This window comes from Gobio gobio (assembly GCF_949357685.1).
Source record: "Gobio gobio genome assembly, chromosome: 2".
In the NCBI taxonomy this organism is placed as follows: Eukaryota; Metazoa; Chordata; class Actinopteri; order Cypriniformes; family Gobionidae; genus Gobio; species Gobio gobio.
The window spans coordinates 10,837,910-10,854,807 of record NC_137098.1 but is presented as its reverse complement, the minus strand read 5'-3'; the positions used below and the strand labels follow the sequence as shown (position 1 = coordinate 10,854,807).

Sequence of the window (16,898 nt, the reverse complement as noted above, 5' to 3'; positions counted from 1 at the left end):
TGTTATATTCCACATCTCTGAAACCATACGCTAGCTGTGTATGATGAATAGAATGAGAATTTTTACATCATCTGTTCTGTTGCTTTCAAGTTTAGATGTCGTCTTTGAAGTGGACAGACATGGTCACTATGTTGGTTGCTATATTAAAGAGAGCTGCATAAATGTTCTTAAGATTTTTCTTGTGCGTTACATGGAAGACAATAACAGCATGTGGGTTTGGAACATTGAGTGAATAATGGAAGAATGTGTATCTATTGGTGAACTATTCCTTATTCTGTTTGGTTCATGGTTCTGTCCACAAGATGGCAGCAGCAAGCCTGTTTTGCTGATCTGCAGGCGGCACCCATAATCCCTTCTGTGGATCCTAATCACTTCAGGGCCGCTTTGCTCACAATTCTTTTAAAAACCACACTTCCTCATCTTGTTGCTCAAATTAATCATGACATGTCTTGAGGAAAGGCCCACCCAGGTGTTGTATTTACCCATCATATTGTTAACATTAATGTTCAGAATGTGTCTCCTGAAGAACAACAAAAGCAGGGAGGTTTTTTGTCCAGAGCCTGAGTGTTGATTTGTTACATTGGCTACTGCTCATTCAACACACCTCTATACAATGATTTCTTGACCTTGGAACCAACCACTGGGACTCTACACTGCATTAAATCTTTCTCTGGGTTTCCCCTGCTGTTCCTCAAATATGAGAAATCTTGCGCAAGACCTTTAAAAAAAAAAAAAAAAAAAGGAAATAGTGATAATTTCAAAATCTATCCCTTATAAAACAGCTGCCTGGTGTATTGTGTAGACTTGCCGTATTATGATTGGACAAATTCTATTGGTCTCAGCGTTGGGTCATGTGGCACTCAAACATTCTAGACTGTTCTCCTTGGTAAATGCATGTTCTGTTACATAACAGGAAGAGCATCTGCTTGGTTGATGGCATGTATATGACTATTTCAGATGTGTTTTACTACAAAGCTGTTAACAGGATTTATGATCTTGTGAATCTGTTTTTTATTATACATATATACTTGTGTAAAAAAAAGAAAAGCTGCAACAAGTGTCTTTCCATCAGCATTCCTTTTGTCGCTCGCTAATCTCCCTTGACACTTGGACGGGGCACTAAGTGGAGATGAATCTCTTCTTTTCCTGACCATTGGCTGCCCTCGCATGTTTTAGTTTTCAGAATAAATCTACAGAGTGCCATTATGCATTTCTATACTAGCTGCTTTTTTGAGTTAATGTGATGTTTTATGCACATTTCTGGTCTTGTGTACGATTCATCCTTATTACAAATCAAATGACTTTCCTTTTCTTGTGGTGTCACTTAAACCAATATTGGCCAATGTTATCCAATTGCCAAATGGCTTCTGAGACAGTTTTAACAACCTGTTCTGCTGTGGAACACCCCACTTTTTTTTAATACTTCAGTCAATTTGCATTGGATTAAATTAATTATTTTTTTGTTGTTGAAAATATCTGTTTTACTTTCATTACAGAAGTACAATGGGTTACAAGGTTTTTTTTTCCGTCACTGCAGCATTAGCATGTTGTACTGCTCAATGAAAGATAAAGGGATTGTTTTATATAGTTATGCTATGCATGCCACTATAATTCTATTAAAATATTGCTAAATTCAGATTTCCACGTTACCATGGGAGCTGTAACATTATTTCAGTCTCCCTTCCTAGGCGTGGTACAAAATTCTCCTCATTCTGCCACAATCAGCTTCATGTGCATCAGTCACATCAGCAAGGTTGGAGTGATGGACATAACATCGTTTTCAATTTCTTTAGACTTTTATGATGTTTGTCTAGATTTGTTTCTTTAGACTCTGTATCTAGTTTTTTTTTTTATGAAAGAGCTCATGTAAATGTGTCTTATGAAACAATCAGGTAAACTAATCATATGAGGTTTTTGTGATTGCCATTTCAGGCAAGTCGCCTGTTTGCTATTCATGAAAATGTTGTTTTGCACATCCCTAGTGTTTCATTCACAAACATGATTTATTTTTCTTTCCATCCATCAGAATTAATTGAGAATGTGAAGTTGATACACAAACCAGTGTCTTTGCAACCAAGAGGACTGATAAACAAGGGAAACTGGTGCTATATCAATGCTGTATCCTTTTCTTTGGCTCAGTTCATCCGGTCTTATTGAGCTGTTTAAACCAATAATTAATTGGTCAAGCTTTTCTTGTTCCATTTGTTTATTCTCACTTGACTCCTAGCTTTAGACCCTGCAGGCCCTGATTGCGTGTCCCCCCATGTATCATCTGATGAAGTCCATTCCCCTTTTCAGTGAGACTCAGAGACCCTGCACATCCACACCCATGATGGATAACTTGTAAGTTTCAGGCTTTTTTTTCTGTCCTAAATATTGCTATATAATTATTACACTGTTTATATGAGCAGGATATGGAATTTCATAGCATATCATCTATTCTAAGACTTTACCAGCTTAAGAGGCACTAATGTGATCAGTCTTATATGAAAGTACTCAAAACGTGGACCACATTTAGCCCTTGAGCCATGTTTTTGTGGCCCACTAATGACATCATGGCAACTTTATCTACAATAACTATAAGCAACTTTTCTTGTTAATAATGGTGGAACGAGTGGCGTGACCTATACTGTATGTCAATTGAAATGTCAACTGGTCAAGGCGCCAAACAGAAAACTATAGTCTTTAAATGAGCCAAGTTTGTGTGCAATCAGAATGATAAAGCATTACAGGTTTAGTCTTTTGTTTTTAACATGTGTCATATAATGGGAAGCATCTGTCTGTACACTGATGCCAGACTTATCGTTCATTATAAATTAATGATAATATCTTTTGGATTGCATCAGTTTCAAATTAAGATGAAAAGCTAAATCAAATCCGATGGAGTAACTGGATGCAAACTTTCATTTGAAATGTCTCAAATGTCAGATCTGACCTTAGCTTAATATTCTGGCTGACTTCAATCAATCAATCGACAAGTTTGTGCAAAACTTCTGTGAATGCGTGGTTTTTGCTAAATTCAATAATTGTAATGACATTTTTTGGACCAAATTCACTTATTTCTTTTTCGCATTGTCTGCTAGCCACATTAATAAATTGCTATAAACATTTGGAGTGTGGCCCTTGAAGCTAAAGTGGTCCTTCTTTCCGACGAACTAGCCTGTTTACAGGCAGTGTTAGGTGGTTTCATTACATTTGCTGAAGCAGGGAAATTAGTGTTTTTGTGAATGTTTTTCACTATAGTCTTTTGTCTTGTAGTATTCGGCTTGTGAATGAGTTCAGCAATATGCCTGTCCCTTCCAAGGCTAAACAACAAGGTAATGCCTGTCCAGAGTTAATGTAGGACAACATCTTTACATTCCTTTTTTACCTGTGTATTTATATATTATATTATCATCTGCTTCTTTTGTAGCTGCTGGAGAGAAGATAATGAAAGACCTTAGAGTGGGTGTTCCTTTTGAACCCTCCTACATCTATAAACTCCTCACCCTCATTAAATCAAGCCTTTCTGAGAAGGTAGGAAGCATGAAGACTGGACGGTTTACAATAAAGCCCATTGTATAATTGGACTTGCTAAGGCCCCAGCACTGTTTTTAGAGGGCCCCCAGTGGTACACATTTTAAATGTCTCCTTTATCTGAAGGGAAAACAACTATAATTTTAGTTTATGTAATGATTGGTTGTAATTGCCACCAACAATTCATTAGTCTCTTAGTTTCACGATTACTGGCACCTCACAATGAAGTCAAAATTATAGACACCTGTACTTGACACACCCGAGGACATGACCTTCCTGTTCCATCCCTGTTTGTATTTGTCTGCACATTCACTAAAAGGAATGAGTGTGCCAGGAACCTCTAATGAACAGATCAAAGCAGAAAGATAAAGCCCTCAGTTATGGCATTCTTCAGCCATTAATGAGCTGGATTTGTGGATACACAGTCTTCCGGATGTGGAAGAACGAAAGCGTGTCTAAACAATCCTGGCTTAGCAGGGACTATACAGAGGATAGACATATCCCTTGTTGTCTACAGTCTTAACTTAACCTTCCAAAAGTGTTTTTGCAGCAATGAAGAGCCGTTTTGGGTTCCCCAAAGATCCTTGCAGTAAATAGTTCCTAGAAGAACAATTTCTTAATTTGAATAACCATGTTCCATGATAAAGAATCTTTTGTATAATAGAACGGTTCCATGGATAACTTATTTCCATCAGGAATTATAATTTGGTTCTCATTAGGAATTATGGTGCCTTGGATGCCAGTATATCTAAAAGTTGTGAAACCCAGTAAATAAGTGTAGTGAGGTGTTGTGGATGAGCAAAGTCTTGTTATCTATTAATGATCTCTCTGTCTTTCTCTCAGGGTCGCCAGGAGGATGCGGAGGAGTACCTTGGTTTCATTTTAAATGGGCTGCATGAGGAAATGCTGGCACTGAAGAAGCTTATTTCTCCACAAGAAGAAAGTACGTTCCTTTTTGTTTGCAAGAGAAATGGTCTCTCGGCTGGAGTCCTGCCCACTCTAGATTTATTAGTTTTCTGGTTGCTTCATATTAACTAGGTGTCTGTTTCTGTTTCTGACCAGAAGCCCCCACGCCAAATGGGCCCGAGTCTCAGCCTGGTGTGGAGGAAGACCCTGCTGAGAAGGAAGAAGGCAGTGATGATGAGTGGGAACAGGTCGGACCCAGAAACAAAACCTCCATCACCCGGCAGGCAGATTTCATCCGCACACCTATCACTGACATATTCGGTGGCCACATCAGGTAGGCTTTGAATGCATGTTTCCATGTCAGCTACTTCTAGATACTGTAAAGCAGTGATTCTCAGGCTGGTCCTCTGTGTATCCCTAGTGTAAAAGCTCCTGTGTGCTATTCCACATAACTTCAAAGGTGGAACCTGACCTAAAAAGTCTTGAGAACCACTGCTGTAGAGACATTGTCCTCATAAAGGCCCTGATATACTCATGACACAGTTCTTTTTTGTTCTTCGCTTAGGGGTAAAAAGAAGTTCATCGAACATCCCGGCGCTGCCCATGATGCTGGGTGCGTCATTTATATGAATATGTGAATGTGCAAAAGTGACAGCAGTGGGAGAACAGCAGTTAGCAGTTAAAGCATCTGATAATGGCAATGTGGATATGTTTGCACACGCTCTGCAATTCGGCCAAGTCCAGTCACATCAATTTTATTTATGTAGCACTTTATACAATAGGTTGCTTAAATGCAAGCAGCTTTACAGTATTAAACATGGGGGGGGGAACAGTGTCAGTGTTACATTTGATTAGAATTACAGCTTCAATTTCTATTATAACGCAGATCTTCAGTGTATTCATACTTTTGCTCGAGTCTGATCTTGACGAACTGAAGAGAAGACTGAACTACTTATGTAGTTTGAAGGCGTTTACCAGACAGAGCAAACATTTCCGGAAAGTGTTCAACAAGCTTTCAAACTCCTCAACTTTGATTTGGCCTGATTTTGTTCGAAATTACATCACACCAGTTCTTTGTACGATTCTGCTTGAAGTATATCAGGGCCTTAACAGTTTCTGTGTAAGACACCTGACCTCTGTGACGCATTAAACCACAGAGGTGGACAGAAATGCAGCACTTCTGCAAAAAAAATAAACTTGTGGAAAAGTAAAGCCGTGGCACACGGTTTGGCCTTTTCATTGGCTCACATTGTCCACTGTGGTATGACACAAGTGCTTGGTAAGTTTGATGTTATCTTCAGCCCATCCTGCTGTCCTGATGCTCCTCCAAGCTGTGTGGCTACAGCCATTACAAACAATTCACTGCAGAAAAACAAGCCTTGTGGCTCACCACCACAGACCAGCTAATTTTGGTGGCTGCAGAAACGCAGACGCCTGAACGTGTGGGGGCGTCAAGGATTAGAATGAAGCCTTTTTTCTTAGCTTTTGGGGCTATGGTTTGGCTATGGAGTCTTTGGTAGCCTGATGGAGAATTTAATTGCGTAGCTATGCCCTTCTTTTGCTTTCCTGTGAGAAAAATATAGTTTTGGGGCTTTCAGATTCATAGTAGTATGCTCTCTTCTCCAATTTCCCTAAGCAATGTGAATTATTTATTTATTTTTTCTTATTTTGTTTTTGACCTTTTATTTTGTTGTTGTAACACAGTAAATGGTTTATTTGTTACCACTAAAATTGGTCACACTCAAATATTTTCTAAAACGTTGTTGTTGTTGTTGTTTTTTTTAGATCCGTGGTTTACCAGCAGAGCTCAAAAGAGTCAGCCACCCTGCAGCCCTTTTTCACGCTGCAGTTGGACATCCAATCAGAGAAGATCCGCACAGTCCAGGAGGCCCTGGAGGTACTGGTGGCGCGGGAGTCCGTTCAGGGCTACACCACTAAGAGCAAGCAAGAGGTGTGAATCATTAACTGTAAACTTCATCCCACAGACACGTCAATGTTGGTTACTCTATGAACTACTGACATGGCACTCTATACTGTTGCTGTGTCTCCCCCTCATAACTGAGATAGATGCCTGCTGTAAATCTGTGGCTGTCTTGTTGAATCTTTCTGTTTGCCCATCTGTCCCTCAATTCTGATGTGCAGTTTCTCATGTGACACTATAATAATGTAATAAACATTCATTTAAAATCATAAGATGTAACAAATATCCATTATTGATCACTAACAAGAATAAAATAGTTCAAATCAATCATCAAATTAGGGAGGACAATTGACAAACAAATTCCCACAATCAATCCTCGTTTAAATTAATGATCAATTCATCGATTAATCTTTAAACTTAACTTCTTAAATTCGAAGCGGAGGTGCTACTAAGTTATCACATGTCCCAAATGACACACTTCATATGTACTTTCTGGCTTGTGGGCTTACAATGGCTGCCGTGTGCGTGTGTTAAGTCCATGAAGACTGTAGGGTGGTCTATTTTTCATTTTAGGTTTCAGAAGGGTGCTCGCGAGTGTCCCCTTTGGGGTCGATATGCGCACTTTTGCTGAACACTCACGGGCATTACGTTTCGAAAGTGTGAACTCGTAGGAAGACCGCAAGTGTTTAGGGTGCCATTTGGGCCAGGGTCATGATCGTGACGTGAACAGATCCCCAGTGTAAATTCCAACGGATATAGTGAGTAGAGATCAACCGGACACTATTTTACCACTGGAGTGTGCTTGGATTGGTTTGATCGCTCAGATTGACGGGTATTGATTCATCTCAGCCATAGAATAGGATCAACCAGGATCTTATTACTTGTTGTTTATTCTATGTACTTTTATTGTGACATTTACACAAGTAATTAGTTCTTATGTTCAGTAAAATTACTTGTTTCGAGGTTTTTTTTTTTGGATCCTTGATTTAATTGTTTAGAAAAAAATGGCTAGCCTACCTAATCCATTGCATGACTTGAATACATTTAATACTATTAGAATACGTAACAATGACACACTTTCTTTTACATTTAATAGTATTTCATTGTAAAATTAATTAATTTCTTGTTAGATATATTAGTTTTTTACCATAGATAGCAAGGGAATTTGTCAGTAAAAATGCTATGGTAAAAACCTGGTAATAATTTCTCAGTATTTCTTTTAACATTTTTTTTCAGTGTACAAATTGCTAATGGTCCACTCTTCATATTTTGAAGGGATAGGTATTTTAACCTCCAAGATGACTTGTTTTAAATTTGATCCTGACTTTCTTGTGTTGATGTTGAATTCTGATTTCTTGCCCTCTTTGTCCCTTTTCTGCTTTTAGATTGAGATCAGCCGGAGAGTGACTCTTGAAGAGCTTCCTCCAGTGCTGGTCCTTCACCTCAAGAGATTTGTCTTTGAGAAGACTGGTGGATGTCAAAAACTGATCAAGAATATTGAGTACCCTGTTGATCTGGAGATCAGTAAAGGTGCTTATTTAATTTTTCTCTGCTGATAGTACGTTGTTTTTAGCAGGTTTCACCAACTAGTCAGTCAGTTGTAGATTACATGATTTTAGTTGCACTTCTGTACCAGGTGACATCAGGAGGATAATTTCTGTTTTCTGCCCACTGCATCCCAACTTTAGCTGCCTGTCATTTTATTTTAGTAACCTCTATTCAACTAAATATATTGTTAATATAAATATACACCGATCAGGCATAACATTATGACAATATTGTGTTGGTCCCCCTTTTGCTGCCAAAACAGCCCTGACCCGTTGAGACAGACTCCACTAGACCCCTGAAGGTGTGCTGTGGTATCTGGAACCAAGATGTTTGCAGCAGGTCCTTTAAGTCCTGTAAGTTGCGAGATGGGGACTCCGTGAATCGGACTTGTTTGTTCAGCACATCCCACAGATGCTCGATTGGATTGAGATCTGGGGCATTTACACTCCAAGTCAACACCTCAAACTCGTGCTCCTCAAACCATTCCTAAACCATTTTTGCTTTGTGGCAGGGCGCATTATCCTGCTGAAAGAGCCACAGCCACCAGGAAATACTGTTTCCATGAAAGGGTGTATATGGTCTGCAACAATGCTTAGGTAGGTGGTACGTGTCAAAGTAACATCTACATGGATGGCAGGACCCAAGGATCCAGCAGAACATTGCCCAAAGCTTCCCACTGCCTCTGCCGGCTTGCCTCCTTCCCATAGTGCATCCTGGTGCCATGTGTTCCCCAGGTAAGCAACGCACACGCACCCGGCCATCCACGTGATGTAAAAGAAAACACGATTCATCAGACCAGGCCACCTTCTACCATTGCTCCATGGCAATGCTTCTGATGCTCACGTGCCAACTGTTGGCGCTTTCGGTGGTGGACAGGGGTCAGCATGGGCACCTATGAAGCCCCATACGCAACAAACTGCGATGCACTGTGTATTCTGACACCTTTCTATCAGAACCAACATTAACTTCTTGAGCACTTTGAGCTACAGTAGCTCGTCTGTTTGACCGGACCAGACGGGCCAGCCTTCGCTCCCCACGTGCATCAATGAGCCCATGACCCTGTCGCCGGTTCACCACTGTTCCTTCCTTGGACCACTTTTGATAGAGACTGACCACTGCAGACCAGGAACACCCCACAAGAGCTGCAGTTTTGGAGATGCTCTCAGTCATCTAGCCATCACAAATTGGCCCTTATCAAACTTGCTTAAATCCTTGCTTAAATTGTTTGCAAAGCATGTTATAGGCTAAATGTGCCATGCCCATCTAAAATTGTCTGTTCATTCAGAGCATCTCGCATTTCTTTGAAGTGTCTATCTCCACACACACTTTCATAATTTTGTACACATGGACTATGCAGGTCCATTCTCTTTCACTTCACAAACCTCTATTTTAATGGATTGTTCCAAGTTGGTAAGTCATTACTGTGAAAATAGTTTGAGTGAAAAAACTGTTTGAGCAATGTGCTCAATTCTGCTCCTGACAAGGAGAACAGGTTCCCCCACTAAATATGAACCTGACCAAAATAAACGAGAGCACTGATGAGGGAGTAGCATAAAGACTTCTCTATTGTGAATGGTTTCCTGCTTACGAAACTAGGCTACATGTCAGTCATTTAATACCAGTCTGAATGTTAGTCCATCTGGATGCTATTCAGATCTGGATTAAGTTGATCAAGTATTCTACAGTCACTGAGTGTTTATTTTCCTTATGCTGGTTCTCACAACTAGCAAATGGATTATCTTAATAGTAAGCCATCTGTAAATATGCTGCTATATATTAAAATGCTTCATGATTTTCAGATCTCTTGTCACCGGGGGTGCGGGGCAAAACTTTTAAAGGCCAAAGAACCTACAGGCTCTTTGCAGGTATGTTGTTTTTTTTATTCCTTTGTCTTAGAACGCTTCTCCTCTGGTCTAATTAACCTAAAAAACAGGATGTAGGCTTTTCACAATTATTACAATATTATTTTTTATTATTATTATTATTTGATGTCTCTGCCTTTCCAGTGCATTGTGTTAAATTCTAGGCAACCTCTGTGATTATCCACCTTATTTATGTAAAAGCATCCTCTTCCTGATATGTTTAGCTGTATAAACCACTTGCTATGCTGCTTGATATTGCAAACTCATATGTCTTACCATATTTTAACGCATTGTCATAATAATTAACACATTGGTTTGTAGCACAAATAGATTCCCTGTTTACTGCACTTATTACTTGATATTCACCTATAGTAGGGCTGTGTGATATTGAAGAAAAATGCAATATGTGATATCCTTGTTAAATAATGCGATATTCAATATGTGTAAAATCTATTTCTTCCCCCAACTGATATCCTTCACTTAAAGCATAACCGACTGTGTTTACATGATTACTCATCAAGACAGCCATTTTGACAACTGTGTGTATTTGACAGTTTGAGTGTGTAACAAGACGCGAAAAAAAGAACGGCTTGTGCGCACATTTCGGTGTGTGTTAGACAGCGCGAGACTGCAAGGAGTTGTTTTTCGCAAGTTATTGCGTTTAATAACTCTTTTTAATGTCAAGCAAGTCACAGTCGTGTGCTCAGTCTATTCTCTGCTATATGCATCAACCTAAAACGTACACTTTTCACAATGTTGAAGTAGCCTATTAAAATCATTCAGATATTGCGTTCCATTGTGATATGCATATTGCGATATGTATATTTTGTGATATTTCGATATATTGCGCAGCCCTAACCTATAGGCACAAATGAATTGGAAATCACACACTCAGAAAATAGCTGGTGAAACATTTCCTCAACAGTGATTTTTCACTTGGACCCTTTCCACAGTTTGATACTAATCCTGTTTATATGAGTGTACATGACAGGCATTTGCGCAAATACTTTTATTAAGTCTTCCAACAAGCTGTCAAGACGCACACCTTTCATCCTTCCAGCACCTTCCTATTGCCAACTAGCTAGGCCTTGTCTGTCTTGACTCTGCCACCACACGTGACTCACTGACCTGTTTAAACACACATGGCCTTCCTTTGCGGGAGATGTTCACCTTTTTTCCCCGCCTTCAAGAGTGAATTGCTTTCAGGCGTTTATTTTCCTTTCTGAAAGGAAAAAAAAATGGCTCCTTGCTTGTCAAGAAGTAGCCTGTCCAGCAACCCCTAGCAACGGTTGCCATACCAATACATTTCCCTTAAGCCTCTTTTTTTGACCATTTTCCCCATGTTTGAACATCTGGTGTGGGTGGAAAATTGTCTCAACTATTCATTTAATTGCCAGTGATATAGCACACAAGATATTTCACCTTTTCTTACAGTTTACCAAACTTTACTGCCAGCAAAGTCTTTACTGCAATAAAAAAGTACATGTGTCCTATCAATGCCGTTTTCCCTGTGCGATGGATGTTAGAGGGCCATTGATACCATGTAGTTCTTGTTGTAGTTTATACTTTCGATGTAGAGGTTTATAAATCTGCCTAAAGGTTGTTTACAGTTCAATGTTTTGTTAACATGCACTCCAGGTGCTTGAAGTTAAGAACCCATCAAATCCCTTGATAACGTGCAGGGGTTGTGTAGTAAACAAGCAGTCAAGGTTTTCCATCAGTAAAAGTTCAAGTAACAGTTCTTGGTATTGATCTAGCGTTCTTGGTACATAAGTGAAGTTGCCTAAAGAAACTGCTCTCATAACCCACATATCATCCCTGCACTCTTTTTATATTACACTCCCCATTGTTATAATTGTTTGCTGTAAGTTTAACTTTAAAAAAAAAATTGCTACATTGATATTTATATTTAAACTTCTATTTAAAGAATTGCTTGTTATCTGATTTGGGATTTGAAACAGATGATTCATAACGAATCAATAAATGTTACATTATGTGAAGCTGTTTTGCATTGATGCCAAATCATCACTGAATTCTTCAAAAAATGTCTACCTTGGTATAAAAGGGGCAGCAGAATCTTATGGTCGACCGATTTTGTCTAGCCCAGCCACTGGAAATTTGAATGGAAATGAGTGTTGTACTAAATCAACTTGTATCTTCCCGCAGTCGTCTATCACCATGGGAACAGTGCCACGGGTGGCCACTACACTACAGATGTCTTCCACATCGGTCTGAACGGCTGGCTGCGCATTGATGACCAGGCGGTGAAGATCATCAATCAGCATCAGGTGGTGAAGCAGACTGCAGAGCGCACTGCCTACCTGCTGTACTACCGGCGTGTGGACCTGCTGTAGAAACCATACTCGTACAACACAAACACGCACACACACACGTACATTCAAACACACGTTTACATGCAGACACAATCTCAAACACACACGCACACACACAACCACGTGTCTCGACAGGAACACTGCCCAACTTCACGATTGTCCTCCCTTCCTTAACCCTGCTATTCCAGAGAGCCAGCTTTTCCAACTTTTTCTTTCTTTCTTTTTTGGAAGAGGAAAAGACATGAGACGTATCTAAAGACTTTCCTGTAATAGTGTTTTCCCCCTCCGCACATGGCCTTGCTTGGGTCTGGAGAAGTTGAGGGGAGAAATGTTAGCACTGCAGAACGCTCCAGTTTGGAGAGACAGACCTGAATCACTGCTTATGTTCACAGCCTCATGTTGTCTGGCCAGAGTGGATCCCCGCTGAAAGAACTCAAACCAGTTGAGGCTGATGGACTGCTGGAGAAAATCGTTCTTTTTCTTTTTTTTTGTTTTTGTTAAATCTACTTTTTTTAAATGGCATAGAAAAAAATATGAAGTGTTTTGCCTTTTAGCAAGGAGAGTTGTCGGCCTAATTTGCAGCAGTTAAGTGGAGCCTGTTAAATTCTTGACTAGAGCATCAAAGTGGCCCAACACCAGCAAGCTTCCAAAATTTGTGTAGATCTCAATGTAGGAGTTTGTCGACAAGCAAGACACTCAACTCCACCACCACCACCACAACAACCTCTTCTCTCCCCCATTTCCCTATTACTCCTGATGCTTCAGATTACACTTGAGTCATGGGAGGGAAAAAGATAGCGGGAGGGTGCTGCAGTGTGCTGAAATGGTAAAAAGCAAAACAAAACAAAAAAAAAACTAAAATTGGCTTTGTTTGAACCTTCAGTGTGATTTTTGGGTGTAGGATTAGAATGACTATCTTACAATTTTAATGCGCTTTAGGATATAAATGATTACAAAAAGCTTTGTGCACGTTAAAATATAAAACTGGTCGATTAAAATGCGGATGTGCATCGTTTGCACATTTCTTGCAGATATTTAAGTTTTAAAAGTATTAAAAACGCAAAAATTTGAATCTTGGCGGCGGTTACCTTGATCAGCTCCCTGGGGGATTGCGCTTGTTCTGTAGGCTTTGTGTGTACTTTCATACGTTCATGCTGGCGAGATACAGATGATGTCCAAAACTCCATAATGAACATTTATTTTTGTCCCCTCTCGCCATCCTTCATTAGTTCTGTTTGATCCTTTCCTGTATCGTATGAATAAAGTGTATCCACTGTCCACTGACTGCCTTTTGATGTCAGTAGAGCAGCAAGTACTGAGCCACTCCTGCCAAGTTTGAGAGGGAGCTGTGTTGAGAAACATCTGTTTTGCATCTCATTCTGTATGTTAGCCCGCTCCGAGCAGTCAGCCTGTGATGTGCATGTTGAGGCTCAGTGTGCAGTTCTGAGGATATCATCTCAGAATGGGTAGCAAGAAATGTCTCTTACTGCAGTTAATTCGTTGCTTCGAGGTGAGATCAGCTCTGCCTGATGAAGCGCAACCGCGGATGCGCACAAACAACGAATCATGTTTGCGTCTGTTTCAGAGACAGTGCATCATCAATATTATACCTGATTGTATTTAGTTTAATTTTGAGGTTTTTATTTTTTTTTTCTTCATTCCCCATTTGCATACAATTTCTGTTCGATTTAAATTGATATTTTGAAAGGAAATGACTCAAGGTTAAAGCACAACAATGAATAAAGTTATACAAGTACTATGCTCGACCTTATTTCATTTGGACTTTTTTTGTTTTTTTTGCCAACTTTAAATTCTGTTTTCCACAGAATAAAAGTACCACTGACATGAACATGTTATATGTATTTAATAACTACCGGTAAAATTGCCGTACTTGCTTAGTCCCAGACAGGATATTTTCTGCACTGATTTTGCAGGGAAGCCTCATGTTAAATTGAGCGGAGAGTTCTACAAATTTGGTGGTAGCTAAAATGATCATCAAATTAGCTAAATCATATAATAAAAGTGGTCTGAATGAGTTTGAAATCTAAAGAAAACTGCACACATTCTTTGTGGCCCTGTTACTGAGAAAAAAAACCCCTTTCCGGGAATGTTTCAGGCTTACCGCTTGGTATATTCAAACTTTGTACACAAGCGATGAGGTGCATTGCAGCCCCTCGCAAACGCACTTTGTTGTTGGCGATTGTTGAAAGTGAACACGTCGTTTCCAGGAACAGATCCTTTGAGCCGAGCTCTTCACACAGTCCTGCGTCTGACCACAGGCTAGGCTGGTGTGAACTCCTCTTTCCACTCTAGAAGCGCAGAGCATGAATCTCACATCCATCTGAATGAGCTTATTTTATCCCAGCGCTCGGACTCTTCCTTCAAATCCATGTAATCCCTGTCTCTTGTCACTTCATTTGCAGTCATTTGGATTTAATCGTGCACATACGTGGTCGACGTTTTTCAACTGAGTGATTACAGTTGCCAAGTCATGTTTTGCCGTGTGCCCTTTTGAACTTCTTGAATTTGGTTTATTTGAATCTGCAGGACACAAGGAACGCATCCCCCATGAAAAACCAAAGGATAAAGAACTTGTATAAACAGACACTGTTGCCTAATGCTAGAAGATAAAAATGTGCAATTTAAGTTGTTTTTTTTCCCCCGACTTCCCAAACTTGGATGTTGTCTTGTGCACCATTCAAGAACTTGACCTGATTTCAGCTGACATGCTGACTCATCATCAGGATCACCACTGTTTCTACACCAGATGCGAGCGACATGACAAAAGCGAATAGAACCCATTATAATCAGCCATGCTGTCTACACTGGATGCGGCACAACAAATTAGTGACCGTAAACTGATCCCCAGTTCCAATTCTGACGTGCTTCGTGCTCACCCTTCTTTTCACAAAGAACAAATGGATTTGCAACGATTGCGTTGTCGCATCCGGTGTAGACACGGTGTTGGATAAAATGTGTTGACGCCTATTTGGTCACATCTGATGCACTCTTCGTGTTTGTTTCTCTTGTCTGTTTCAAGGTAAAAATCTGGTTTCATGTATAAGTTCAACCCTTGAGACAGTTTCTTTCTCTTCCTTTAGTATGTCGGTCAGGGAAAGTCCTGGTGTATAGTTCAGATGATGTCTGTCTTTTCAGTTTGTGCTTCCTAACCCTTGTGTCTGCTGAGATCTTGATGCGTTGGCAAATTGAGCTAAATACAAACTATATGCTGTCTCATCCTTGACCTTCAGCCTTCTACTTTTTTTTGTCGTCAACTGTTCAAATAAAAAATAAATTGTGGCAAAGCTTTATTTCTACATCAGATAGGTCTGAAGCCTTTTAAATGGGGCTGTTTAAACAAGTCTTTCCCCCCTCTTGAGGAATGTGCAGCGTAACCACAAGCAAACATAAAATAAAGAGAAAGCGATCCTTGCTATTCCTCCTTAGCATGCATTGTAAACTAACCAAAGTAGGTTGAATTTCAAAATGGCTTTTTCTTTGTGTGTTGTTCAACATTTCTGCCATAGTTATGTTCTCAGTCTGACCGTTCTGCATGCTCTTGTGGCTCAATTGGCTGCCTGCGCGTCCAGTGTGCAGTTTCTGGGTTACATGGCCTCACTGTTTGTCTTGTAAAGGCTGTCTCATCATTTAGGAGGCTGAAAGAGCATCCCCCTCCATGGCTCTCTACACAGGTTTGGTTGTTTCTCCCAAACATGCAATCAAATGTGGTATTTTCCTTTTGTTAATGTTAAAATAGTTTAAGACTGCGGTACAGGGGCTGTGATCTAGGGTTGAAATGGAGGATAGTAGCCAGAATGTAAATACATATAGAGCTACAGTTGTAGTCTTATTTATTGGCAACCCTGGTAAATATGATCTAAGATGACTGTAAAAATAAATCTGCAGGGTTTTTCCGGTATGATCTTTCATTCAAAAAATGTGCAATAGTCTGACCTTTCATTGAAGTAAAACAATTGAAAGTTGGGGGTAAATCACATTATGAAATCGATGCTTTTCTCCAAAACATGTTGGCCATAATTATTGGCACCCTTTTACTAAATACTTTTTGCGATCTCCTTTTACCAAGATGACAGCTCTTGGGTTTTCTCTGATTATGTTTGAGTTTGGAGAACACCTGACAAGAGATCGGAGACCATTCCTCCATACAGAGTCTCTCCAGATCTTTCAGATTCCCAGCTCCATGTTGGTGGTGCTTCTCTTCAGTTCACCCCACTCTTCTTCTATAGGGTTCAGGTCAGAGGACTAGGATGCTCATGACACATTTCTGTGTTGATTTTGACTTTTGTTTTGGATTGTTGTCCTGATGGAAGATCCAACCACGGCCCATTATAAGATTTCTAGCAGAGGCCGTCAGTTTAGATTTTTTTTTAATCTGTTGGCATTAGAATTCATGATACCATATATCGGAATAAGATGTCCAGGACCTCCAGCAAAATTTCTGACCATAGAAGCCAGTCCCTTTTGTTCCAGTTCCACTCGTGTCTGACAACTGAATAAGCTGGAGTTTGTTTTTGGATGAGCGAGGAGGATTTTTCTTGAAACCCTCCCAAACAACATGTGATGTACATTTAGGTGCTGTTAAATAAATAAATAAAAATATTCATTTGAATTGATTAAAAAAAAAAAAAAAATTGTCTTTCTGACCCCAAGACTCAGCTAATCTCTGCAATTCTCCATCTGTGATCCTTGAAGAGTCTAGAGTATATTCTTTAGTTTTACTCATTGTGATGAATGATTAAGGGAATTTGGCCTTTGTGTTTCCTCATATTTATACACTTGTGAAACAAGAAG

At 39.8% G+C, this 16,898-nt stretch overlaps 1 protein-coding gene across 6 annotated transcripts in view; it reads left to right on the top strand.

The window, feature by feature from the left end:
• The window catches only part of usp10 (ubiquitin specific peptidase 10), a 64,428-nt gene extending 49,021 nt beyond the window's left edge, over positions 1 to 15,407 (top strand). For 3 of the 6 annotated variants that reach the window (XM_079809338.1, XM_079809340.1, XM_079809336.1), the window contains 11 exons: positions 2,027 to 2,118; positions 2,234 to 2,343; positions 3,259 to 3,317; positions 3,413 to 3,516; positions 4,360 to 4,459; positions 4,579 to 4,756; positions 4,988 to 5,035; positions 6,208 to 6,373; positions 7,729 to 7,873; positions 9,691 to 9,756; positions 11,920 to 15,386. In XM_079809338.1, the coding sequence (XP_079665464.1) occupies positions 2,027 to 2,118; positions 2,234 to 2,343; positions 3,259 to 3,317; positions 3,413 to 3,516; positions 4,360 to 4,459; positions 4,579 to 4,756; positions 4,988 to 5,035; positions 6,208 to 6,373; positions 7,729 to 7,873; positions 9,691 to 9,756; positions 11,920 to 12,107 (1,256 nt within the window). In that variant the 3' untranslated portion in view covers positions 12,108 to 15,386. Of the gene's footprint in view, positions 1 to 2,026; positions 2,119 to 2,233; positions 2,344 to 3,258; positions 3,318 to 3,412; positions 3,517 to 4,359; positions 4,460 to 4,578; positions 4,757 to 4,987; positions 5,036 to 6,207; positions 6,374 to 7,728; positions 7,874 to 9,690; positions 9,757 to 11,919 lie in introns of all 6 variants that reach the window. The other 3 variants (XM_079809341.1, XM_079809339.1, XM_079809337.1) reach the window with 1 other exon arrangement.
• Positions 15,408 to 16,898: the final 1,491 nt, after the last annotated feature.